This window comes from Calonectris borealis, chromosome 26 (genome assembly GCF_964195595.1).
Source record: "Calonectris borealis chromosome 26, bCalBor7.hap1.2, whole genome shotgun sequence".
In the NCBI taxonomy this organism is placed as follows: domain Eukaryota; kingdom Metazoa; phylum Chordata; class Aves; order Procellariiformes; family Procellariidae; genus Calonectris; species Calonectris borealis.
Genome location: NC_134337.1, coordinates 2953231 through 2979043, shown reverse-complemented (window position 1 = coordinate 2979043; position 25813 = coordinate 2953231). Strand labels below are relative to the sequence as shown.

Below are 25813 nucleotides of genomic sequence, written 5' to 3'. Positions count from 1 at the left end.
CATCCCTGGTCTGGACTACTCATGACTTCTTCAATTCACAATTTTAAATCAAGAAGGCAAGCCTGCTCTTGCAAGGGGCACGTCCCTCTGTTTATGCCAGAATCCAGTGATTTCCCACTAAATTGTCACCTCCTGTAGTTTAAAGCCACCGGGAGATTGGTAATTCCCACCAGGCAGCGCTGCCCCGGCATCTGGGGAGTCCCCGCAAAATGGGAATTGAGGACAGTAAGAAGCTGTTCAGTTGTTTTATTTCTTTTTGTTGTTGTTTTTTCTGCTGGGAGAAAATCATTTGCAATATTTTCCACTGGGAGATGTCTAAAAATTAACTAAACAAAAAAAAAATCCCAGTCCTTTTTGCACATTTCCAAGCTTGTGGGAAGGCCAGAAGCAGCTAATAAAGTAAGGCAGCTTAATAAAAGAAACCCAAACCATGAAACTATGTATTTTTTATGAATGTTATGAAACATCGTGCTTTTTTCCTGACTTTTTCCCCCTTCTGTATGGGACCCCTTTCTATATGGCAACCCATGGTGTCCCCCGCGCCCTTCTGCCACGGTCCCCAGTGCCAAGCAATGGGTATCATAGACTCACCTGCCTGGGCAGACGCAGAACTATTCTTTTGTAAATGAAAAGCAAAACATCTGATGTGTAACAAACCTGAATAAAATCAACCTGATCATTGCAATGTTTTATTTTCATCAATTTTATAATATTTTTTTTGGGGGGGGGGTAGAAACAAGTGCAGGGAAGCTTTCACCCAGCATCAAATGCCAAATCTGAATTCCTTTACTCTCCATGAAAACACAGCGTCTGCCACAGCCATACGTCTGGTGTCCTTTGGGGTCTTTAGAAATAGAAACAGTTGCTGCTATAGCACCAAAACCCACCCAAACCCACTCAGACCCACCAAACCCACCAAACCCCACCGACGGGCAGGGCCCGGGGCACAGGGGTTGCCCAAGGGCTTTCCAGGAGCAGCTCTGAGCACACGCGTTCAAACCCCCAAAATGAGCTTTGCCTTTAAGCCCTGCTTCTGCTTGAAAGGAAACCAATCAGGTTTGGGGTTTTTTTTGCTGTAAATGCTGATTATTCTTTTTTATTTCTTTTCTTTATTTCTTTTTATTTATTATTGCCGGGGGTTGCTGTAGGGCGCAGGGGGGAAGCTCAAGCGATACACGATTTTTCCACAATCTGTTTTTAAGAGGGGAACTGAAAGCACGTGTCTGAGAGAACTTTTAGCACATTTAATTAACTTTAATATCCCATTCTCCTCTCAAACTCAACTGACCTAAAGAGAGGCTCCCAAACCTCATACGGTGCCTGAACCGAAGGCAGATGCTGAGACTGGAACACATTTTCCTACGTCCCAAAGACCCACATCTGGCACGACACGGCTCCAGCCAGCCCTGCCTCAGCCTCAGCCAAACACATTGCAGTGCCTGAACTTCGGGGAAACCCATTCCTTAATTGCCCACAGCTACTTGATATTGATTTCTTTTAATTGCAGGCTAGATTAGATCATCTGTCACCAGCTTGAAGGAAAAAATACGCTGATAAAAGACGATCGGGCAATATCTCGATAGGAATTATCATTACAGAAATGGTTTATCCAGTAGGAATTGCAGGGAAACTGCTAAAACTCCCCGCAAAAGGAAGTTTCTGCCCCTCTGATTTTTGTCTTTCCTAGTGCACGACTGAAAAGTGCAAAAATAATTAAAGTCAGGTCTCCACCACCACCTTCGCAGCTGGGCTCAGCCCCGCAGACGCTTTGGCAGATGAAATGCTGCTGCTCAGCTTCACGTCCCAAATTTTACCATGCGCCAGGATAAAAACCACGGGAGGAAGCTCTTGGCTGCTGGGTGCTCGGCATCTACTTTCACTCTTCCCAAATTGCATCACCCTTGATTTTTACTGTATAAAATAAAGGAGGGAGGTGAAAGCTAGCTGACAGCATCCATTACATGCAGACAACATCGTGTGAAAGGGATTTTTGAGACCACATTTGCCACACACACTGTCCTTCGATCCACTCCTCTGCAGAGGCTGCTGGAGCCAGGTCCTGCTCCGGGCTGGGGCAGAGCTTTGCTGAGCCACATGTCAGAGCAGCTTGGCCTGACCGTGCCTCAGTTTCCCCATATAACATACAGCTTATAACAACACTGTCTCCCTTAGAAAAGCACTTTTAAGGTTGCCTGGTGCTACATGGGCACCCGGCGGCCATGGGAGAGGGCAAGAAATGGGTGCTGGGGGCTCACAGATGGAAAGCCGGGAGCATCACCCTAAAAATCAATGTTCTTGAAGTCGACGGAGCAGCGGTAGCGGCCGTCGAGGAACCTGGAGCATATGAAGTTGGGCAAACAGGGGCAGGTGTGGTGCTGGCGCTTCCCGAAGAAAGGGACCTGCGGAGAGACACGGGAGAGAGGCAGGAGAGAGGAGGGCATCAGGGCTCTGCCGCATCCAAAAAATTATCAAATGGGATCAAAGCCCTGAGAAAATCTCTGGCTCTTCTCAGAGCTTTAATGGGGATATGCCTGAAATTAATTTTTGATCCCTCTGAAGCCCTTCGCTCTTTCCTTGTGCAAGCAGAAGGCGCAGCATCATTAAATCTTGCTCCCAGCGTGCAAAATCAATACGGGAGCACGGAGTGGGACGCTCCCCCCGAGGCCGGGATGCTGCCGCTAAATCCTCACGGAGGAGGGATTGCGGCAGCGTCGCGCTTCGGGCGAATCCCAGTGCGCTGGGGTTTCTTAGCAGACAGAAATCCCGGCGCTGGGGCGGCTCTGCGGCATTAACTCGGCTTCTCCGCGCTCGGCAGAGCGTTTACGGCTCAATTTGGAGCAGCGTGGCGTGCGCTTTTCTTTAAATGAATGGGGCAGGCGGCTCGGTCCCAGCCGCCCGTCGAGGTTCGCAGCACCCATGGGGCTGGGGAGGATTTAGGGTGGCGCGGACAGGCGGGGGGGGGGTTGCTCAAAATACTTTAGAAGCTGAAACTAGCTGCAGCGCGCCAGCGACGCTGCCAAGAGCCTCATCCCAAATCCACCCCAGCCCCCCGACACCGACACCCCCCCCCCTCCCCCTTCTCCATCCCGGGGCTTTACCGGAGCTTTTCTCCCGTGCGAGGAGCTCGCTGCCCTTTACCGGGTCCTTGTCCCCCCCCTCCCAGCCCCAGGGTACCCCCACGGCGGTACCTTGTGACTGAAGGGGTGGCACTCGTCCCCCTCCTGCCCCAGGGGGGTACACATCCGCAGCCCCCGCAGCCAGAGGCTGACGGCGCAGCAGGTCCCGCCGCCGCACTGCGGGTCCCGTTCGCAAGCCTGGGGAGAGGGACCAGGGTGGGTTAGTGCGACCGGCCCGGGAAAGCGTCCTTATCCCTCTTCTGGGGGGGGGGGCAGAGGAGAAATCAGCCCACGCCAAGCTGGTGGGTGTAACCCCTTAATGGGGATCTAAGGGAGAGGGGTTTGTTGCTCGAGCTCTGCCGTTTTGGGTTAAGCTGGGGAGGTTTTGGGGCAGGGCACGGGTTGGATTGGGGGTGATGGGGTTTGCAGGAAGAAGGGGGAAATCATGATGGGAGAGACAGAGGAAAACTTTGTAGCTGCCCAACTTAAAAGCAGCATCGGTGCCAAGTCAGAGCAGCAGCGTCGGGGGATAAACTCACTGCCCGGATCCTCCGGCGTGCACACACATCGCCCGTCTGAGCCTGTAAAACCTGCTAAATAATGCAAATGCCCAGTGCTTTTTTATATTAGAAGGGAGCGGAGTAATGCCAACAACTCAGCCTCTCCCACCCAAGGCAGGTGTAAAATGGAAAACGGTCACCTCTTCCCCCAGGATGGGGAAACTGAGGCGCGGATGCAAATGCTGCACCAGCTCACCACCACACCTGGAAGCCCACAAGGATGTCAAGGAGAGGTGGACGGGGGCACCTCAAGCACCAAGCAGGTCCCATTTTGCCCCCCAAGCTGTGTCGGCCATCACTAGAGCAGCTCATTGCACCCCCGACCCCTTCTCTGACCCATTTCCCTGATGGCGGGTTGGTAGCACAAGAAGAACCGAAGGGGTTCACCCAACCCCACCCTGGGGTCACCCCCTCCTTGGGGCACCTCTCTCCCGGGAGCTCCCACCCACAAGCCCATCGCTCGTACGGATGAAGAGGTGTGGAAATTGCAACTGGGGAAAAAACCACGAGGACAACAGATAGAGCATCATTTTGGGGTGCAGCTCTCTCGCAGGGGGGGCAATAAGGGGATTTTGCAGAGTCTTCCCTTTCCTGAAGGGAATCTGATTCTCCTCGAGCATCCAAAGCACCTTGTAACACCCACACACTGTTAAAAATCAGATCTCGGCAACGATGGACCCTCGCCTGCAAAGTCGGGGGGGGGGGTTGATGGGGGCTGCACATCCAACTGCTTTTCTCTGCTTCCTCCAAATGAGTCATTTAAGCCTTGGGAATCATTTCAAGAGCTGCTGGGTCTATTTGGCCCTGGGTGGAGGTGGCTCCTCCCGACCTGGCTTTGCAGCTCCGGGTGTGTGTAAGGGTTGGGGAGATCCAGCCGAAAAAAATCACAGACTTGAACGAAATAGGTCGGACTCTAAGGGGTGTCTGGGAATAGTGGAGCCGAGAGCCAGCTGAAGGCAACCACAAAATTCCCATTGGCTGGGAAAAGCCAGGAGGCAGAGAGGCAGCCGGGATGGAAACGCTGCGTCTTGGTTTTAAAGAGAAGATTTTTTGCTACCAGGGGAAAAAGGGGCACGGGGGCGGGGGGTTCAGCCAAGCCCGGCTTTGCTGAAACCAGCATCTGGACTCCTGAAGCACCACAAAAGCCTGGAGCGTGTCCCCAAAACTCGCTGTTCCTCCTGCTTTTAGCATCACCCTTGGTCCAGCTCTTGCTCAGCAGCACCGAGCTCTGGGACACGCCGAGCCCCAAAAGCCCCTTAACGCAGCAGGGTGAGCATCGCACCTCTCCTTTGCATCCCAACATTTCCCCCCTCTTTTAATAATTTCTCTTAATTTGGGAGACAGAAAGACAATCTGGGGTGCTCGAGCCCTTGTCCCAGTTGGGAACATGCTCTGGGGAATGTCCGTAAAGATGTATTATTTTTTCCCTGCTGGAAAACTTCCTAAAATCCCCCGTTTCCCTGCGTGCCGGGTCTGACACGGTGCTAAGAGGAGCAGAAGGAGCAGCTCACCGGCGAGACTTTACACCCACGTGGGCTGGGGCTGGCTGCGGGAACAGCATCCACGCGTCGGAAAAATGAGTAATAAATTGGGGAAAGAAAAAAACCAACCAAACCCAAAGCAAACAGCAAAAGGCACCGATTCTTGCCTTATTTCCCAAAATAATAAAAATAAATAAGTAAACCTCCCAGGTTAGGGATGGAACCGGCACTTACCCCGGTGATGACGGCGCAGGGGCAGGGGGTGATGAGCAGGAGCAAGCAGAGGGTTCGCAGGAGTCGGTGCATGGTGCCGGGGCAGGAGCCGGCTCCCCCGCGCCGCCGAGGTCTGCGGCAGCCCCGCGCCTCCCGTCCTATATAACCCCTTCCACCTCCGCCACCGTGGGCTTTCCTCCCCCCCCCGATGATCTCAGAATAAGCAGATGAGACCTGAATCTCTAATGGTATAAAAGAAATATTAATAAACCACCGAGGAAGGGGAAAAAAAACCCAAACCACCCATCTCTCCCACCCGCACCCACATCCCAGGGTTATTTTTCAGCTAAGCCAACACAGCTGGATTTTCCAAGTACACCTCTATATCCATATTTATCCCTGACGGGTGTACTTAAGAATTGAATTAAGAATTTGTGATTATTTAGCTAAAGGAAAACACAAGAATAAAGTTAGCCTGCTACTTCTCGGCTCGTAAGAGCACAATGTGTAATAATGTGGCTCTGTGATAAATAACCTGTAGAAATAGAGACTCGGCTGCATTTATTTGTGAGAATAAAAGAAGGCAGAGAGGGAATAATATCTTTTTCAGTAATGAGGGTGTGTTTGAATCTGAACATAATGTGTAAATACGTTGATTTATGGTTTGAAGTATATCCCCCATACCTCAAATTGCATTTGGTGCATCTCCCGGGAGCACAAGGGAATAAGACCAGGGATTGCTGAAGTGGCTAAAAAAGCAGGAAAAGCTGGAATTATCAGCTGCTTTTTTAATTTCTATATCCTGGGAGGATGCAAGGGACAACGTCCCAACATGCTTGGGGATGGGGGGCCTCGCCGAAAACACCCACCGGCCCCCACAGTCGCATCCTTCAGGAGGGAGAGGAGCACGAAATCTCTGCAGCCTCTGCGATGTGATGTCCCCACGGAGCTGGGGCCGTTCGTCACCTGCCGCCTCGTCCCATGCAGCCCCTTTGGGAGTCCAGCAATAAAAAAAATAAAAATAGTTAAAAATTTAAATACCCTTCCATAGCCAACACATGGTCCTGGGCTCCCACAGTCCAGCCTGGATTCGGCCAGGACTCCCCAGACCGAGCTCCCAGTGCCCGCAGCCGCGCTGGCCGGGGCCGTGCAAGCCAAGACTGTGGCTAAGACCCTTTGCACAACAAGGGCAGGAAATAAAACTCCATTTTTCCCCCCAAAATAAAGCGGGGTTTGCAATTCTGACCCAGCAAGATGGATTTTTTTCCAGCCCTGGATTGCTAGGTACCATCCCTGTAGCATCAGGGCTCCTCACCAGCATTATGAATTTAGTCCTTTCTGGCTTTTCAGGAATAAACGTCCCTGAGCCTGATTTTGGGGCTGTTCCCTGCCAGACCTGGTCCATGGGGGCAAATTTGGGACCGGGAGCTGCCGGGGGTCTCGGTCCCAGGGGGGAAATATGGCCCGAGGTGATGGGCTGGGATTTGAAATAGGGGTTTGGTCGGAGCCATGCAGTTTAATCGGGCTTTTCTGTTGAATTTCTTTTATGGAGTTATCAGTCCCGTGCTAAATCGCTGATTTAATTAGTTAAAAATAGCCCCGGCATTTCCCTGCCCGGAGACCACCACTTCTTTTGATGTGGCAGCTGTTCTGCCGCTTCGCGCAAGTCTCCTCCACCTGGGCTTGAATTAATTAATCCCAACTCTCCCCAAAATCCTCCCCCCCTCGAAATCCTGCAGCCAGGAACGGCTCAGGAGCGGTTGTTTCCTTGAGAAGGCGCTGACGGGACGGGGAGGATGCAGCCCCCAGCCTCCCTAGGGCATATTTGTATTTTTTGTCCTGCGTTGCTTCCTGGGGAAAAAAACCTCAAAAAAAGGCAATGTTAAGTCGAAGCCATCCCAGCAGGGTGGGGATGCAGCCCGGAGCCCCTGGGCAGTCGGGATCAGGGCTCTCGGTGCTGCCGAGAGCTACAGAAAGAAAAATAAAATAAAAAAATAAAAAAAAACCAAACCCCACCGCACTTCACTTCCCCCATCAATAACATTTTAATTTTCCGACCTGACAAGCCGAGATCTATCGCCAGGCGCCGCGGGAACGGCTTCAGCCGGTTCCTCATTAGCGTCGCCGAGCTTTGCCATGCGCCCGCCATAAATTACCTCCCACTCCCCGCGGGCGGCGGGGCGGGGGCTGGGGGGCCCTTGCAGCAGAGCCGGGCTGAGCACCGCGCTGCACCCCCTCTGCCCCGCGGGAACGGTGGGGGGGTCCCAGCACCCCCCAGCACCGCATGCACCGCTGTGGCCCTCCTTGCTGCAAACATTGGGCTCCTGCCCGTGTCCCCGCATCCCCGCATCCCCATGCCCCCGTGTCCCCATATCCCCATATCCCCATGTCCTCATGTCCCCGTGTCCACATGTCCCTGTGTCCCTGTGTCCCCATGTTCTCATGTCCCCATGTCCCTGTGTCCCCATGTCCTCGTGACCTCATGTCCTCGTGTCCTCGTGTCCCCATATCCCCGTGTTCCCATATCCCCGTGTCCCCATGTCCTCATGTCCTCGTGTCCTCGTGTCCCCATATCCCCGTGTTCCTATACCCCCGTGTCCCCGTATCCCCATGTCCCCATGTCCTCATGTCCTCATGTCCCCATATCCCCGTGTTCCCGTATCCCCATGTCCCCGTGTCCCCATATCCCCATGTCCCCGTGTCCACATGTCCCTGTGACCCCATGTCCCCGTGTCCCATGTCCCCGTGTCCACATGTCCCTGTGACCCCGTGTCCCCGTGTCGCCATGCCCCATGTCCCCATATCCCCATGTCCCCATGTCCACGTGTCCACATGTCCCTGTGACCCCGTGTCCCCGTGCCCCATGTCCCCGTGTCCACATGTCCCTGTGACCCCGTGTCCCCGTGATCCCATGTCCCCGTGTCCGCGTGTCCCTGTGACCCCGTGTCCCCTTGTCCCCGTGTCCCCGTGTCCCCCGCCGCGGTCCAGCTGCGAGAGGATGCCCTGGCCGGGGAGGGCGTGCAGGGGAACCGCCATTAAAGCACCGCTTGAATTCCATTCTGCCACGGTGCCGCGTGGAGGGAGGGAAACGCAAATAACCCAGGCTCGGGAGTACGAAGGTGGAGAAAAGGGAGGGGACACGGGCACATTCCCCCGCCCTGCGGGGTAATGGCCGCCCGGGAAGGGTGGTCTGGGGGGCACGGGGGTGCGGGGCCTGGGTTTGCAGCTGATCCCCCCAAACTGGGGCATGGTGCACGTGTGAGCCTGCAGCGGCTGCTGCTTCGCACGGAGCCCCGGGAGGGTCGCAGGGATGGAGGACGCGGGCAGAGGGATGGGAGCTGTTTGGGGTGTCCCCGGGTCACCCCCAGTGAGGTTGGGCGGGCGCCTTCGCTCAGCGAGGCCTTTTGGCCTTGCGGAGCCGCCGTCCCCGCGCGTCACGTGGGTGACGCCGCTGCCAGGAGCGGCCGGGTAGGGCGGAAGTGGGGGGGGGCGCGGGGCCCGGCGGCATGGAGGGGACGCTGGAGCAGCACCTGGAGGACACGTACGGGCCGGGGGGGACACGGGGGACAGGGGCAGGGTGGCCGTGCCCCGCCAGGGCCGCGGGCTGGGTGAGGGGGGAGCTGGGCCTAGGCCGGCCCGAGGCCCGGCGGGGGTGGGGCTGCGGGGCCGCCCCGGCGCTGACCGCCGCTGTCTCCCCCCCGCAGCATGAAGAGCCCGGCCGTGGTGGGCGTCCTCTGCACCGACTCGCAGGGGCTCAACCTGGGCTGTAAGTAACCGAGCACCGCGGGGGGCGGCGGGGCCTGCCCCACCGGAGACCCCGGGCTGGGGGGCAGCGGGGCCTGCCCCGTCCCTCTAAGGACCGCGGGGGTGGGGGGCGCCGGGCCCTGCCCGACGGGAGCCCTCCCAGTTTGAGGGCACTGGCGTGCAGGGGCCTCCCACACGCTCCGGGGGCACCAGGCCCTGCCCGTCTGCAGTCTCCCCCCTTTCGGGTGTCCCCAGGGTCCCTCTGGCACCCACCTGCACCGTGGTGCTCAGCTGGGGGAAAGCAGAGCCAGCTCCTCCTGCCGCTTAAATTCAGGCTTTTTGGTGGTTTGAGGGCAACAATTAGGGGAGAAGCTGCATCAGCCCGCAGGGGAGGGAAATGGGCCCCCGCAGGAGCAGCCCCCTTGGCCCCGGGGAGGCCGCGTCACACGAAGCGCTGTCACGGCACGCGTGGCTTCAGCCAACATCTCCCCCCTCCCGCAGGCCGAGGAACCCTCTCGGATGAGCACGCCGGCGTCATCTCCGTCCTCGCCCAGCAGGCAGCCAAGCTCACCTCCGACCCGACCGATACGCCCGTGGTGTGCCTGGAGTCGGACAGCGGGTGAGTGTCCAGCCCGGGGCTGCCACTTTTCCCCCTGATTGCCACCCCCCCCCAGCCCTGGGACCCTCCCCAGAGCAGCTCTCCTCATCTTGAGCTAAACTGGCAGACGTGGGGGAAGCCCCATCTCTGAAGGCATGGGGGGAAGGTAGTCGCTGCCACAGGCATGTGAATTCAGTAGATTAATGGGACCTCGAGGAGCAGGAACTGTAAAAGCCGTAGGAAACCTTTCAGGGTTTCAGCTCTATACTTCTTCCACGCTTGGGATCCCCACAGATGACGAAGCCCGTGCTGTAGCCAGCCAGTGTGGTAGGCAAAGACTTCTCCAGCCCTGTTCGTGTGGGCAGAAGAGATGCAGCAGCCACCAGGTCTTACACAGAGCTGGGGGTTGCCGCAGCCACTGAATGATACCCCCGTCCAGTTTCCCACCCCCGTCAGCTCTTCCTCATCACTGCCTCAGCACTTTTCTTGTTCTAGGAATATCATGATCCAGAAGCACGACAGCATCACCGTAGCAGTGCACAAGCTAGCATCCTGACCCTCGGGAACACGCGCAGCGCTTCACTCCCACCTCCGGCCCAGCTCCTCCTCACTGGACAACCGCTCTCCTCTGCTGCTCCAGCGCAGAATGTGCTTGTAGCACCAAACCTGGGCTGAAGGCTCTCCCTCTCCACTTAACAGCTCCTGTGCGGCTATCGGGGTCTCCAACTCACATTTTACCACTTGTGCTGCTGAGGATGAAACGTGGGTCACTCACCAAGCTCGTGTAACGCTCAGATACTACGAGGTGTTTATGTGTGTGTGGCCTTATTTGTTGGAGAAATCAATAAATGACCTGAAAAGCTTTGGCTTCTTTTTGCTCCTGCTGTGAAAACTGTTGCCCATTGCTTTGCCTTGTTTCCAAAGCCAAGTGAGGTAACCTCTCCCAATCCCTTCTTCGTTAGCATTTCTCTAGAGAAAAGGAGCAGTGCACAAAGACTTGAATTAATGGAGGCTCCTCCAGTGGAAAAGGCACATTCCTTTCCAAGGAATTTCTCCTAGGAAATGTTTAGCCTCCTCTAGTTAAACGTCCTGTGTGAGAGTTACTTGCTTACTGTGCCTTGGATTGAAGTTCAAACCTAAACGTGCTGGCCCCGCCTGTGCTGCCTGGTCCCTGTGGGAACTGTAAATGGATGTTGACAACATCCTCACAAATCCAGGCCTCCCTCCTCCTTAGGGAGTCGAGCATTTGAAACGGTGCAGGGAAACAATCCTGCGGAAAGGCTTTCCCCTTGAAAATCTGCTCCACTCAAATGCTTCCTATAAATAAGGGAGTAAAAAGGAGCTGGCCTGCAGCTGGCCGCACGTAAAGCGGAAGGGAAGCTTCACGGCAGAGCACGAGCTAACAAACTGGGCTGGGTCAGAGATAAAACGACGTTCACGCTGCTTTGACTTTACTACAAGGAGCAGCTCCCCTTGCCAGCGACCTTGCTCGCAGGCATCACTCGCGTGAAACAGGCAGGAGGGACGAGCCTGCCCTGCGCGGCTGGGCTCTGCGCCCCTGTCGAGGTCAGCGTTAATTCTGCGTAACGACCCGGCCTCGGCAGCAGGAGTTGGTGCGTCCGAGCTCTGCGGCGGTGCTGAAGGGTCCCTGTTCTCCCCTCTCCCTGACCGCCCACAGAGCTGGGAGCAGCTCAAGCCGGAGCGTTTCCTCCCGGATATCCGACAGCTCCCGGTACAGATGCTGCACCAGATGCTGCTGCCGCCGGCACCCCCGGCCCCCCGCCTGCCAAACCCCCTGTCCTTCAAGCCCTTAAACCATACTCACTGCAAAAACCATTCCAGTTAAACAAAAGCTTAATGCCCATATTCGAAGTCCTACTATAGGGAAAGCTCCTCCGGTAAGATGGAGCATTGCCTTTTCTGCCAAGGGAGGGGAGCAGAGATCGGTATCATGATCCTGCAATTTTATCTGACCTCAGGAACGCCGATTGGGGTGACAGGTCACCCGAAACGGGGGGAGGAAGCGTGAGGGCTGTATTTACCCGGGAGTTTGTGCATATTTACAATAGAGGCACGGAGCCAACTCAAATCCCGCTCAACTACCAGCTCCGCTCAAGGGCTGCAGTAGCACGGCTGCTCCGCTCCAGCTGCTGAGCATCGTAGCTGGAAAACCTAAAGCTTTCCAGACTATCCCCTCCTAAATGACGCAGTTTCCCGGGCCAGGGGCCGGGCAGCAGAGGCAGGGCGGGCAGGACAGGCAGAACAGGCAGGGACGGGGCTCCGCTCCCCTGCAGCCGCCAGCAGCCCCAGGCTTGGCTTCAGTCCACCATTGCCACCTACTGCTCCGCTCAACGTCTGGCAAGACCCAGGGCTTTGCCTGGAGCTATAACCCTTGCAGGCTTCCCCTCCTCTTTCCTCCCGACAGGATTTCTGCTCCGAAAGCTCCGGGTTTCCTGCTCCCGGCTGGGGAAGGGGAGGGACTCCTGGCCTTGGGGCCCCGCAAGCCGGGCTCTGCCTCCGGGGAGGAGGAGGACGGGCTCTGTCCACACAGCCCCAGCGCTTGCCGGGCTCCATGTCCCGCTTCGGGGCTCGTCGGGAAGGACGGACACCATCGTCCTCACCCGAGGCGAATGAAGGACCAGACTTCGGGGTGCTGAGTCAGGAAGGGGGGATTTGGTCGCTGGAGTAAATGAAGAGACGATTCCTCTTTGCCATCGCCTGTTTCGGGGAGGATTTGCCAGCATGCAGCAGCGAGGCGGTAAGGAAAAGTTCCAGGTTCATCAGCCCCAACTGCTCTAGGGTCCAGCTGCTCCCTCGGGCAGGATCCTGCCGCCGCCGGAGGTGCGGGATGGGCGAGAGGGTGGAAGGGAGATGAAGGACGGGGAAGGGAGAGCTTCCCCCGGGAGCTCAAAGATGGATACAGATAGACGGTGACCCCCGACTTCGGGCACAAACCAACCAAACTACCCGCTCTAAGGCAGCGGTAAGGTGCTTGTCACTTCAAATCCCCTAAAGCTTAAATGGTTGCAGTAATTTGGTGGGAAAGAGAGAGGATATTAAACTGTTCGCAGGCAGTGATCGTGTGCAACTTAACATCTGTTGGCAAAAAGGTCGATAAGAGCTTCGCCCACCCTCAAAAGCTTTTGCAAGTTGAACGCGAAATACTGGTGCCTACCTCATTAACAGCCAAAAGGTTCAAAGGCAGCTGATGCTTTCACGGGAGCAGTTTTTGAATTGAGACAGCAATGGAGCAAGGTCTTAATGTGTCCTGAAACTCTCATTTCCAGGGGAAAGGAAGGAGGAAGAGCCGGAGGCTCCGGCAGCCGAGAAGAACCCAGGCACCGCAGCTGCGGACGGAGGGTGGGCATGGGGAGTGGTGTTTCACTTCTTCCTGGTAAGCAGAGAACAAATTCAACCGAACCCTCCTGAAGCTGGGGCAGATAGAAAGTCTGGAGTCTCACTCACACGGAGCAGAGGAGAGGACAGGCTGATCCCACCCAGCTAAGGGCAAAAAATCAGCGGTGCTTTGCTACACCGAGTGCCATCACCCGTTTCGCTGCGGGCTGAGCAGTCGCACACCTTCTCCTATGAAACGCCACCTGAAAACATCTCAGCTGGTGTAAATGAAGGTGCCCAACCTGCAGCCCAGGGCCAAAAGGCAGCTTGCAACAATGAGATGACTTTTCCCTCCTCATCCACACCATCACCGGGGTGTCAAACCCCAAAGGGGTGTCTCGTACCTTCGGTAAGGGCGAGATCCCATCTTGGGGCAGCTGAGGATCGGAGCCGAGATGGGTCCCCAGGGACCGACCGCAGGAGCAGCACAGGGTGCAGGCAGCACGCACACGCTCAGTTATATTCTCCCAGAAGGATCGGGCATCTCGATATCACTTAAAGGTGCTAATTCTCCATGCTACAGGCTTTAATACCACACACCATCTTCCCATCAGCGACGAAGACGCCGTCCCCCAGCCAGAAAAGCTGGGAAGCGCAGGAAAGCTTTCCCCGCTTCCACTCCATCCCAAGTAACTCGCTGCCAATCATTAACCCCCCGCTACCGGGGAGGAGGGAGGGAGTTAACGCCGAGGACACAACCCGTCCTTTGCCCCCGTGGCAGGGCTAGCCTGGGAAACCGCACCAGCCACCGTCCATCCCTGCTCCGCTCGACACCTCATCAACTCCTAGTGCTCTTCCAGAGGGCTCAGACCCATTTAGATTATTTTTTAGTATTAAAAAAATAACTTACAGAGCAAAAAAACCCCACAAGAGTCAGGCTCTAGTCTTATTTTGTTCCTTTTCTTTGGAAAAGCCAGTTTGCACAGAAGGTTTGTTAAGAATCTGTTAATAAGCCGCAGCCACCACCAGTCCACCCTGCTGATATTCCCCAACACACGCTACACCAGTTAACGTGTCCCAGTTTGTTTCTCCCCAAACACAACAAATTATCCACACAAGAAAAGCAGAAGGAAAAGCCTTCCCTCCCGCCTGGCCCCTGTGGCACCTCACCTCCGTCTGCTTCCAACTCAGGTCAACGTACTCGTGATGGGGATGCTCAAGACCTTCGGGATTTTCTTTGTGGCTTTCCAAGAGGAGGTGGGGGGCTCCTCCGAGCAAGTCAGCTGGATCGGCTCCATCATGTCCTCCCTGCGCTTCTTAGGAGGTGAGCTGGGATCCGTAAGGATGGGGACAGCGCTTCAACCTCAAGCCCATCTGCTTCGATATAAGGGGCACTGAGGATGCTCGGCAGATCCGATGTCCGACGATCCGGACACGGCTGGTACCCACACGCGTCTTAGCATGAGCACGGTCCAAGGATGGGGATCGCGTGTGTCACTACGCCTCGCTGTAGTAGGTTTATTATATACATTCGGAGCAAAGCCTCACCCCTGACACCGATATTAATGCCTCCGAGCAAGCCAGCTGCTGAATAATTCACGGCCACTGAGCGTGGTGTGCGTTAGGAAGCAGGCTCGGGACATCTGAAAGTTTGGGCTTTGATTCCTTCCCCTGCCCCGTCCCCCGGGCTCCCAGGGTACGAGGCAAGGTCCCTTGGCTGCTCTCCTGGTGCTCCTGAATATTAACCCATCCCAAATTTCTTGTCTCACCCCCTCCCTCCCAGGGTGGCAGCATGGACCACTCGCCGGGCCACCAGATGCAATGACCCCAATACAAGTCCCCAAGCCCTGCAAAGCGTCATTTGTCATCTTCAGCCTGAGATTTCTCCCTCCTTTCCCTTCCAGCCCCGCTCGTGGCCGTGGTCTGCAGGAGGCTGGGCGAGCGGCCGACCTCCATCGTCGGGGCCGGCTTGGTGGGAGGGGGCTGCCTGCTGAGCACGCAGGCCACCAGCGTCCCCTTCCTCTGCGTCTCCATGGGACTTCTCCTGGGTGAGCAGCCTGCGACTCGCAGTCGGGCAGAGATTTTCCTGTGCGCGATGAGTAAAAGCAGCTCCTTTAACGTTAAACCAGGCAGTTCTTGTAATAGTAAAAGCACCCCCAGCTCCTACCTATGGGACGTTGTGTGAAACCCCAAAGCTTCATGCTCAGGAGCATAAAATACCAGTTTCAACATGCTAGACCAAAATAACCTTGCTTTTTTTTCCCGGATCCAACATGAATCCTGGCCTTTTAAAATCCCTTACTAAAAGTGCACCGCCTCAAAAACCCCAGATACTGAATACCACGCATGAACCTTGTTCTCCACTGACTGCACCGGCAAAAATCCCCCCGCTTTCAGCTCAGGAACCCTGCAGAGCAGCTCTGCTGTGAGGACAAGGAGCTTGGGATGGCCTGACTTTGAATCCCTAAAGCTCACAACCTGAAGCAGTCACCTTTTTGGGCGTGGATATCTTATTTCTCCCCTTCCCGCAGGTATGGGGTTCGCCTGCCTTTACCAGGCGGCTGCGGTGATGATGGCCAAGCGCTGCAGGACGCGGCTGGCTTTCTCCAACGCCATTGCCCGCTCCGGGATGGGGCTGACATTTCTAATAGCGCCGTTCACTCAACTTCTCATCGATTTTTATGGCTGGCAAGGTGAGCACATCTCTCGTTTATCCAAATTCATCAGCACTAAGAGGGCGTTTGAGGATATCCGGGCAGGATAAAAGGATCTTTTTAAAAATTAAAATTGGATGCACCGAAGAACAACTCTGCCTCTTCTAGGATAGTTTGGGGACATCTGGTTAATGATTAAATACTTAATCAGTCATTAAAGTTAAATCAGAGTCAAAACAGAGACCTCAGAAACCAAAACCAAAACTGAAAATCCCTACTTTTACTACACTTTTTCTGGCCATCTTGAAGGTCCATCACGTGCACTGGACTTCTAACAAGGGAAAACAAAAACTCCCAAATCCCAGAGGTAGCTCTGGATTTGTCGCGTGCATCACAGCGAAAGGGACATCCAGCTAGGAAAACAGGAACAAAAGCTCCCGTAAGATACCTCCTCCTTATGACAGAGCTTTCTCCATGTTCGATACAAACTCCACCCTGTTCTAGAAAGATCATTTCCTACTGCTCCTCCTCTCCCATGCCAAGACAAAAAGCATCTTCTGTCTTCCCTCAGGTACTCTCCTGATTTTCGGAGGCATCATGTTAAACCTCGTGCCTTCCAGCATGCTGCTGCCACCCGGCAGCACCCGGCCGCCTCAGCGCTCCTCCGCTAAAAAGCAAGACCGTGGGTCTTTAATGGCAAAGAAGGATTCAGAAACCCTTGATGGATGCTGGGATGAAATCACCGACAGGGAAATACAGCTCCGCAGTGCACAGGACCTTCCCACCACGGAGGGAGTCATGATGCCCCACGGCAGAGATGTGTCTGGTCCGGTAAATTCGTCGGCTTTGGAAGGGTTTGAGAAACCCCCCGTGGACAGCTGCTCGCCAGAAATAGCCACCGAGGCCAAGAGAAGCTACAAATCCCTTCCGCTGACCGAAAAAGAAAATTCACAGCCTCTCCTCGACTTCTCCCCACTGAAGGATCCCGTTTTCGGCATTTTCACGTGGTCTTTTTTGTTCAGCCACTTGGCCTACTTCGTGCCCATCTTCCACCTGGTAGCAAGAGCCAGGACGCTGGGCATAAGCAGCATGGATGCCTCTTACCTCATTTCAGTGGCTGGTAGGCAAAAGAATCTTTTAAACCCATTTATAATTACAATGATACCAAAATAGGAAAGAAAAGCAACACAAATCTTGCCAAGAAATAGTCCCAAATATGTCCTAGAATAAATCTTCATGGAAGAGGTTTAGCTCACAGCCCTTACCCCCCTTCTGTATATATAGCGTCGCCTTCTGTAGATGTACAAAGTCGCTCTCACATGGTGGGTGGTTCTCTCAACCTAAGCTAGATGATCCCCCACCCTCGCTGCGCCGAACAAACACAAGTTTCCAATTACATAGGTGCTATCTGTCCTCCCAAAGCCTTCCCACCACGGCCCCTGCTTTGCTTAAACCCACAAGCCACAGAAATCCAGAGCCACTCGGCATTCAAAGACCTCCAGTTTGACCCAGGAATGTGTGCAGAGCGAGAAAAATTCAATATTGAGGAAAAAAACCCCACACATTAGCTTGGATCTAGCCATTTGGATTTGGCACATTCACGTCCAAGGGAAAAAAAACAATCCCCAGCCCCGAAAAACAACAACACGCCTGGTTACGAGCAGGGATTAACACTAAAGTCGCATCAGGTTAAGAAAGGGGCTGCAACCTCAGTCATCATAAAATAATTTATTGTACAAAAATAAATTTTACTTCTACACTGCCGTATAATATTTAGAAATGACGTACGCTGTCAAGGAATCTAGAAGGAGAGCACAGGAATCAATCTGACGTTTTGAATTAAGAGTAGGAGGCACACAGTGGTCAGCAAGGTATTAGCTGACAGTGAGCACTCCTCTGATCTTTAGTTCATAAAAACATACTGAGAAATGTAAAATCCAAGGATCAAAAGTTTCCCGAGCCTTTAAAAAAATGCTGGTCTTCTGTCCTCCTTTGCTTCTTTATAAAAATTAAAATCTCATAAGGATATTTCTTCTCAATATTCTGCCTTTTCTCTATCTTGAAAAAGAGACCGAACAGCAAGCTTATCTTTCCAATTTTTACTGAAGGGCATTTCAGAGTTTTCTGCTGAGTGCACAGCCCTTAATTGAATTTTTACAGACCACTTCAGTGCACCCACAGGCACTTGGCAATAGCAGGCACCAAGGTGAAGTAAAAAAAAAAAAAAGCATGAATTTTACAACAGCCTAAAAACGCCTTCCTGTAACTTCCCGGCGTTTCAGCCCTTTGTGGTCACGTTCTTACAGCGAGCGGCAGGTGGGATCAGGATGCGTTTCAGAGCAACGCAGTGCAAAACAGCAAAAGAAATAAAAATAAAGTCATCTTTGAGGCTCTGGTGAACTCCTCTTCCCCCCAGGCATCACGGAGATGGTCAGCCAGCTGCTCTCGGGCTGGGTCGCCGACCAGAACTGGACCAAGAAGTATCACTACCACGTGGCTTACCTTGTCCTCGGCGGCATCACCAACCTGCTCTGTCCTCTGGCCACCACCTTCCCGTTACTCATGACCTACGCGGTGGCCTTCGCCGTTTTCTGCGGTGGCTTCATGGCTCTGGTCCTCCCTGTGCTGGTGAGTAGGATATTTCATTAAAAAATGTGGCATTTCCAACAGTGTTCCAAAATTATCCAAAAACCCTTTCTTAAAGCTGAATTCCCCTGGGCTGTTGCAGACCTGCATGAGAGGGCTCTCCCCGCCAGCCTTCCCAGTTTGAGCCACTGGAGAGCCCCAAATCTCCTCTCCAACCCACTTACTGGTATCCACAGCCCAGATGCAATGGAAGCACTGGGAGTTTATTGCAGATTTTTAATGACCTGGCTCTGCTAATCACCTTCCACGTCCTCCTTTCTGAAGGAGACTGCTCCAGCTGATAGGAAATGAATGGATTCATCCTGATCCCCCCCTCACTAATGCTAAGACAGGGGGTTGCGCATACCTGCTCCCGATCCCAGAATTATCTATAACACGCACAGACCGGTTACGGCAGGATCCGGATAGGGAGGCATCATCACAATTTGGTATTTCTTTCTGGGAAGGAATTCAGAGTTTAAAACACCTTCCTCAAAGTCTGAGCAGCGTTACTAGTTTCGGGAGATGCCCAAGCAGCTGGAAGGCAGAAAAGCATCTTGCATCCTAGTAATTTCCATGCTGGCCTTAAGGAGGCGAGCGGATTCTAGGCTGGATCAGACCTACAGGTGCAAAGTCCTTTTAAAACTGCAGCTGAAGAGGAAACTCCCCGGAAAGAAAAAAAAAAAAAAACCCAACCCTCTTGTGCTTGCGCATTCACATGAACTCCATCGATAATTATCCATTATGTTCTACAAACAGGTAGATCTAGTGGGTGTGCAAAAACTCCACAGCTACTTGGGGTTTGCTGCCTTCTTTGCTGGGATAGCAGCCGTCGGCGGACCTCCTCTAGCAGGTAACTCTAATGTTGCATATAATATATACCCACTGCAGACATCCAGCGATAAAACCTCCTCCTGGTTCACTTTCCTACCCATATGCATCCAAGGATGGTTTTTCTGTCCAAGTGGGGGGGGAAAAAAAAAACAACCCACAAACATATTTGAGAAACTTATCATACACAGCCAATATTTTGCTCATGAATTTGCAAAAACCAACTAGCAGTTTGGAAAAAAGGAGGCTAAACCCCACGCACACATTTTAACCCTGACCACAGCAGAGGACTAAGGAGCACGTTACCAGGGATTTTACCCCCGGCAGGGCATTATAACACTGAACTTGGAACAGGGAGACAAGGAGAGGAAGGTAAAGCAAGGACGGGCTCAGCAGCAGTCCCACCAAACAGAGGCACTGAACCATATGGAGAAGTCTCAGTAATCTCTTGTTTTCAAGAAGATTACGCGGCTCAGCCACAAGAGCTCCTGGGTCCAAAGATAAGGAGGATGAAAAGCCTTTCCTCTTCTCCCTCTGCCAGAAAACCAAGGCAGTTTTGAGTATCTGGCAGATTTCAAGAGCTTAGAAGTGTCTCCAGTCTTTGCTTATGAGCAAGGGACTTGTTCTCCTCCGAGCATCTTAGCCAGGACAAAGCTTTTCCTCTCCCTGATGACTCTTTGGCCATACCTCATAGCTGGAAACGGGATCTGAGCTCTTCCTAGGTCCTTACTATGCAAACAAACTAGAAAAAGCGGCAAGGTCAAATACCAGTGTGAACGATGTCCCTTCACTCACCCAGCAAATGTACCCTGAACAAAACCTGGCAACTTGTTCTTCATTTATTGCTTCCTGCCCTCCGCTATCAGCTGCCCCACGCCTGCAGAGGCCCTTTGCTCGAAGCTGCCAAGGATCCTGTAAATACCAGCTCCGTGCAAAGTTTTAGCAACGCTGCTGTACCGCGAGCATGTGAAAAAATTTCAATTTCCCTAATCAGTATTTCTAGGTTGGCAAAACTCCGTATACGGATGCAATTTTGAGCAACTATAGCGTTTCATTGACAGCGTGCTTTACGCTGTCACGGTGATACATAGCCTATCTCGGGTAAGATCTCTTCTGCTGATACAAGATGTATGTCCACCAGAAAGCAATCCCTGTACAACCATCGCAGTAAATTACCCGACACAGTAACATACAGCATGAAAAGAGCTAAATAACTCGGCTATCTCTTATCCATGCATCATACACCCTCAGATAGCAGTTATACTTTCATCCGCTTCCAATATATTTTTACTAATTGGAAGCTTTTTGCTTTCTGAAAGCGCTAACCACTCACCGTGCGAACGCTTCTGGATTTTGTAAAGCAAGCAGGTTTCCTGCAAAAAGCCTTCCACAGAAATCAGTCTTCTTAATACTGGTGGGATAAATAAAGGCCAAATAAAGCCAAGAAGCAAAACTCTCACTGATCCGTCTCACTGTACGCAGCGCGAGAGGGAAACAATTCAGAGTTCAGGATCTAGGTTTGTGATCCAAGATAAATTCTGCAATTTTCTCTTCCAATACAGCTGTGTTAAGCGTGAAAACTGAATATGACCAGAAGCTACTGATTAACTCTAAGCGTCCAAAAGCATCTGCTCCTTGCAGAATACAGAACAGGATTTAAATGCTATGTGAGACGCTGGGGTTTAGTGCCTCTGACTGCTGCTGACCTCCCTGAAACCTTGACTTTAGAATTACAATTTTATAAAACTCAAGTATTTTTATGCAGTGAAACCCAAGGTGTAACGAGAACCGCAAAGGTTAAAAATGCTTATTTTGCATACTAGAACAAAGCCTAATCGCAATGCAACGAAAAGGTGACTTACCTGTAAATCTGTTTAACTAAAAGCCCTTAAATCCGGAGGCGGCCGGCCCGACCGAAAGCCCAGGGTGAGAAGTTTGAAGGCTCCTTCACAGCTCCTCATCTGCCAGCACTGCTGGAGGCTTCTGCCATGCCGAAAAAAACCCAAAACCAAAACAGAACAAGACAGAACAAACATTATTTTGGCAAGCCGCAAGCAAGCTAAGGAGAGAAGAGTACATTTTATTTCCATAAGCAGTACAAATCAGTAACTCAAACGGCAAAAGAAATAAAACAAACCATGTAATCCAAAGTTACAGAACAGATTCCAGCAGCCAGCACACAAACACCAGCCCCAGCAAATTTGGGTGCTGAAAGGGGAGCGGATGGCGTCATTTGAAAGCTGTGCTGGCACGTGCATTGACATGCTCTCATCTACATTTTACCTGCACCTTCACACTAGTTATCGCGACTTAGGGCATCAGGAATAAGCAAAACTTCTGATTACAGATCGGCAGCACAATTTAAACAGCCTGACCACAGCCCGCAGCACGAATACGTGCCGTGGATGTTTAGTTTGGACCACTTAGGTGCCAGGGATTTACCTGCATTGCTTACAAAACTGCTGCTTTGCTGAAGTTGCACACCAGGAGCTTCTAAATTCAGCTTTCTGCAGCGGGAATGATTTTTTTTTTTTTCGGATGGGGAAGTGGGGGCACAGACACCATAGGTGCTTTAAAAGGCTGGGGTGTCATGCGGTGGAAGGCGGTCGCTGTGCTGCCGGCGAGGAGGCAATGCTGGTCTTTCAGCACCAAGTAGAGCTTATAGAAAAAAAAAAACAAAAAAAAAAATCCTGAAGGATATTTAAAAAAATAATTTAAATAAATCAGAGCTCCACAACTGGAGCACTCTGTCCTGTACATCTTACAAAGGATGACCTTAGCATCCCTTCTCCTGTCCAAATCCCGCAGACTTTCAGACAGCAAAAATAGATCCCACCTTCGGGAATAAACCACTCTGCAAAAACACCAGGGTCACGGGAGAGCCACCCACGTCACCAAGTCCAGCGCCACGGGATCCTCCTTTCCGACGGCAAGCTCCGTCTTCGCCTGCGCCGTGGCTCACACGATATCCCTGAGAAAAAAAACAGAGCTAAAACTCCCCCTGAGAAAGGCGTGAGCCAACAGAAACTGAAACCGGGGTAGAGCACAGCAGCCCGCAGCCTTTCCTCTGTTTTATAAAACCCTCCTGCAGCCGTGTAAATCTACAGCAAGGAAAATGTCAGCCCCTCTGGTTTGTCACAGATCCCCAAATTTTACCGGCACCATTTCCTTCCCTACTCACAGCCGCGGCACTCGCAGTTAACAGCAGCAGCAACGCTCCTGCGCGGCTGAGACCGGGATCTCCGGGGACGGTATTATTTCCCTTCCTAACCAGAGCTGGTTTTAAGAATCCCAAATTTGGGCCAGATCTGCCCTTTGTGTAAATCAGGCAAGTCCACAGATGTCACCGGAGGAATCGCATTTTTCGCCAGCAGATCTGGCTGAGCTGCTAACCCACCTTGGACATCCAACCATCCCATGCCAGATTTAGGAGTATATTAAGGTTTTTATTACGTGCAGCAGCAACTCCCATCGCTTTGCATATTTTAGATTCACATGGAGGAATTATCCACCTTTAAATGATTGTCCAGACACGAGATGATACGCCATACCTAAACAAAACACTTTGAGGTCATTTTAAAAGGCGACCTGCCCCCTCGCAGATTCCCGAGTCTTTATGGAATTTAGGTTTTCCTTTTAAGTGCTCACAAAGCTACTTTTAAGCAAGTTCACTGCAAGCTCCTGGCCTGAGATCTCTCATATTAGTCAGGTTGCATTAAACTGGGTCTGCTCACAAGAAGGCAAGGCTGGAGAATCTGGAGTTTGCAGCCCAGGTGTTGCAGAACCAACACATGCAAGTCAGCTCCTTAGTCCAATGGCATCTTCCATCTGCTGCAGCAGCTACTTTTGGTCCATTTATTTAAACAGGAAAAAATGTCAGGGATTAAATTCAATCAAATTAAAATCCACGTCCCCTACAAGGATCAGGAGAGGTGAGCTCTGGGAAGCACGACCTACAAGTTTGCCTGTGGTACCAATGGCTAATCCTAACTGTCCACGTAAATGCTGCACAGCAGCAGGCACACAAAGGGTTAAGATCACTTAAAAGAAAATATCTGAGGAATTCTTAAATGAGAACACACATCCTTTACTTGCCACCCACCTCCCAAAATGATTTTTTCAGTGAGAAAAATCCAACAGCTTTAATACCAATCTTTTCTCCTGCAGGGTGGCTGTATGACTACACCCAGACATATGTCTGCTCCTTCCTCTTTGCTGGAGCCTGCGCTCTCATCTCACCTATTTCTTTCTTCTTTGAGCCTTCGGCCCAGAAATGGAAGCTAAAAAAAGCCAACCTGAACAACGGCCCCGGGCTTGGCTGAAGGGATTCTGCGGTGGAAATTTTAAAGGATGGTCTTTGATTGCATCCACGATCGAAAAGCGATCGCCAGCACAGACCTTCTGTGCCTTCTGTATAAACAGCAGCAAAAATGAAAATAGGAATTTTTAGATGACAGATTCACAGTTTGTATATCTAGGTATTTCTCCTGCACGTGTGATTAAAGCCATCTGAGAAATACATAGTGTAAAGCGTTATTTGATGGGACAAAATAAGGCCCACGGCCCAGATGGACATTGGCCTCACTTTGACTTTGCTCCCGAGCCGTGTCTTTCTGCATCTCAGATTTAACCTCCCTGCGCTCAGTCCGACGGCTCAGGATCCGAGACGCAGAGCCACCCCTCCAGCTCTCCTAGCCACCGCGAGAGAGCCAACCGACTCACCTCTTGGGAGGAGGCAGCCAAGGACCTCCAAAGTGCCAAAGCACAGCAGGAGATTTTACTTTATTCTATTCAGATACGAATAATTAGCCCCGGGGAGGGATGCAAGGACAGAGATGGAACAGAGAGATAAGGATTAAACTTCCATGAGGATACGGAGAACAGCCGTTCCACAAAAACATCTTTTTCTGCGAGAAGGATGCTGCACCGTGGCCACTCGATCTCCCAGGCACGGGGTTACTTGCGACAGCAGAGAGGACCTGGAAGCAAGACCAATTCTAATTAAAGCCAGCACCACAATACAGCAAACTTAGAGGTCATACCCATCTCTCAGACTCCTCTCCCCTTCTCCCCACGCTCCCAATCACAGAATCATTGAGGTTGGAAAAGACCTCTAAGATCATCGAGTCCAACCGTCAACCCAACACCCCCATGCCCACTACACCATGTCCCTAAGCGCCTCATCTACACCTCTTTTAAATACTTCCAGGGATGGGGACTCCACCACTTCCCTGGGCAGCCTGGTCCAAGGCCTGACCACTCTTTCAGTAAAGAAATTTCTCCTAATGTCCAGTCTAAACCTCCCTTGGCGCAACTTGAGGCCATTTCCTCTCGTCCTATCGCTGTTACTTGGGAGAAGAGACCGACCCCCACCTCGCTACAACCTCCTTTCAGGCAGTTGTAGAGCGTGATGAGGTCTCCCCTCACCTCCTCTTCTCCAGGCTGAACACCCCCAGTTCCCTCAGCCGCTCCCCATCAGACTTGTGCTCCAGGCCCTTCACCAGCTCCGTTGCCCTCCTCTGGACACGCTCCAGCACCTCCATGTCCTTCTTGTAGTGAGGGGCCCAGAACTGAACACAGGATTCGAGGTGCGGCCTCACCAGTGCCCAGTACAGGGGCACGATCACCTCCCTGCTCCTGCTGGCCACACCAGTTCTGATACAGGCCAGGATGCCGTTGGCCTTCTTGGCCACCTGGGCACACGGCCGGCTCATGTTCAGCCGCTGTCGACCAGCACCCCCAGGTCCTTTTCCTCCGGGCAGCTTTCCAGCCGCTCCTCCCCAAGCCTGTAGCGTTGCTGGGGTTGGTGTGGCCCACGTGCAGGACCCGGCACTTCACCAGTGACCCTCTGGGATTCAGTCAACCCACGAAGGCAGCTTCCGCAGCCAGGCAGCAATGCTGAGCCTATATTCAACCAGTATCCTACAGATTTAATTTGGATGGGCAAGATGCAACAGCTGCTTTGACTTTCTTTCCAGCAGTGAGGTTGCAATTTTTTGCATTATCACCAGGTATTTGAAATTATTACACGGATCTGGGATATCGTAAGGGTTTTACAAACAATCCCAGCCACTGGCATTATCCTTTTTTTCCCCCCCGCCTTTTTTTTTTTAATATTAAACCAACACAAGAGTTGTTTCCCCTATAGAAAAGCTCCTTTAAACTGTCAAATGCGTTATTTCAAGCACAAAATTAAGCGGTCTATATTTAATAAAAAACTACAGAACATTACAGCGGTATTAAGGAGCTAAAACATTGCTGCAGGCAAGAAAGTTCCCTCACAGATAATGGGCCACACTCAGCAGTTACACAACGGCACAGAAACTAGGCGTGCTTAAACAAGGGGAAAATTTAGCCTTGAATTTGCAGTAGATGGCGAATATCAGTGCTACAAAATGGTTAATTTTGCACATGCTGATTCACAGCTGCTCCTAACTCCTGCAGGAATCCGCAGGCAGCAAGCGCTTCAGAAGTTGTCCTTCTACACCTCAACCACTGCATCAAACACAGCACGCGATTCAGTCGTACCAGTTAATATCTGCATCCACGAGAGGATCTCTAGTGGGTCATTTTCCGGGGTTTAAGGATAAGACGACTATTTAAGAAGTGTTTAAGGCATTGGGAGTTTAGGGTACCGTGTAATTTGGCTCAAGCC

General features: G+C 52.4%; 3 protein-coding genes across 3 annotated transcripts; 2 read left to right on the top strand and 1 right to left on the bottom strand.

Moving 5' to 3' along the window:
- Positions 1 to 722: 722 nt before the first annotated feature.
- Positions 723 to 9400, bottom strand: PROK1 (prokineticin 1). Its single transcript, XM_075174056.1, has 6 exons — positions 9388 to 9400; positions 6240 to 6360; positions 6055 to 6119; positions 5392 to 5612; positions 3189 to 3314; positions 723 to 2399 (listed from the first exon to the last, which is right to left on the bottom strand). Exons 4-6 carry the CDS (start codon positions 5461 to 5463, stop codon positions 2280 to 2282), a joined length of 318 nt encoding a protein of 105 aa, XP_075030157.1. The 5' UTR covers positions 5464 to 5612; positions 6055 to 6119; positions 6240 to 6360; positions 9388 to 9400; the 3' UTR covers positions 723 to 2279.
- On the top strand, positions 8784 to 10572 carry LAMTOR5 (late endosomal/lysosomal adaptor, MAPK and MTOR activator 5). Its single transcript, XM_075174057.1, has 4 exons — positions 8784 to 8911; positions 9075 to 9136; positions 9616 to 9733; positions 10208 to 10572. Exons 1-4 carry the CDS (start codon positions 8877 to 8879, stop codon positions 10266 to 10268), a joined length of 276 nt encoding a protein of 91 aa, XP_075030158.1. The 5' UTR covers positions 8784 to 8876; the 3' UTR covers positions 10269 to 10572.
- A 1655-nt stretch (positions 10573 to 12227) lies between these two features.
- On the top strand, positions 12228 to 23672 carry SLC16A4 (solute carrier family 16 member 4). Its single transcript, XM_075174028.1, has 9 exons — positions 12228 to 12470; positions 13000 to 13106; positions 14240 to 14372; positions 14953 to 15096; positions 15580 to 15741; positions 16274 to 16822; positions 18119 to 18330; positions 19087 to 19180; positions 23326 to 23672. The coding sequence occupies exons 1-9, from the start codon at positions 12455 to 12457 to the stop codon at positions 23478 to 23480; spliced, it is 1572 nt and encodes a 523-aa protein (XP_075030129.1). The 5' UTR covers positions 12228 to 12454; the 3' UTR covers positions 23481 to 23672.
- Positions 23673 to 25813: the final 2141 nt, after the last annotated feature.

Bases quoted from the DNA above. Each gene is read 5' to 3' on its own strand.
- PROK1 (XM_075174056.1), bottom strand. From the start codon at position 5,463: ATGCACCGACTCCTGCGAACCCTCTGCTTGCTCCTGCTCATCACCCCC. The intron at 3,315-5,391 runs GTAAGTGCCGGT...CCCTCTCCCCAG, and splicing joins CCTGCGCCGTCATCACCGGG to GCTTGCGAACGGGACCCGCA. The intron at 2,400-3,188 runs GTACCGCCGTGG...GTCTCTCCGCAG, and splicing joins GCCACCCCTTCAGTCACAAG to GTCCCTTTCTTCGGGAAGCG.
- SLC16A4 (XM_075174028.1), top strand. The intron at 15,097-15,579 runs GTGAGCAGCCTG...CCCTTCCCGCAG, and splicing joins CTCCATGGGACTTCTCCTGG to GTATGGGGTTCGCCTGCCTT. The intron at 18,331-19,086 runs GTGAGTAGGATA...TTCTACAAACAG, and splicing joins CTCTGGTCCTCCCTGTGCTG to GTAGATCTAGTGGGTGTGCA.
- LAMTOR5 (XM_075174057.1), top strand. From the start codon at position 8,877: ATGGAGGGGACGCTGGAGCAGCACCTGGAGGACAC. The intron at 8,912-9,074 runs GTACGGGCCGGG...TCCCCCCCGCAG, and splicing joins GAGCAGCACCTGGAGGACAC to CATGAAGAGCCCGGCCGTGG. The intron at 9,734-10,207 runs GTGAGTGTCCAG...TTCTTGTTCTAG, and splicing joins TGCCTGGAGTCGGACAGCGG to GAATATCATGATCCAGAAGC.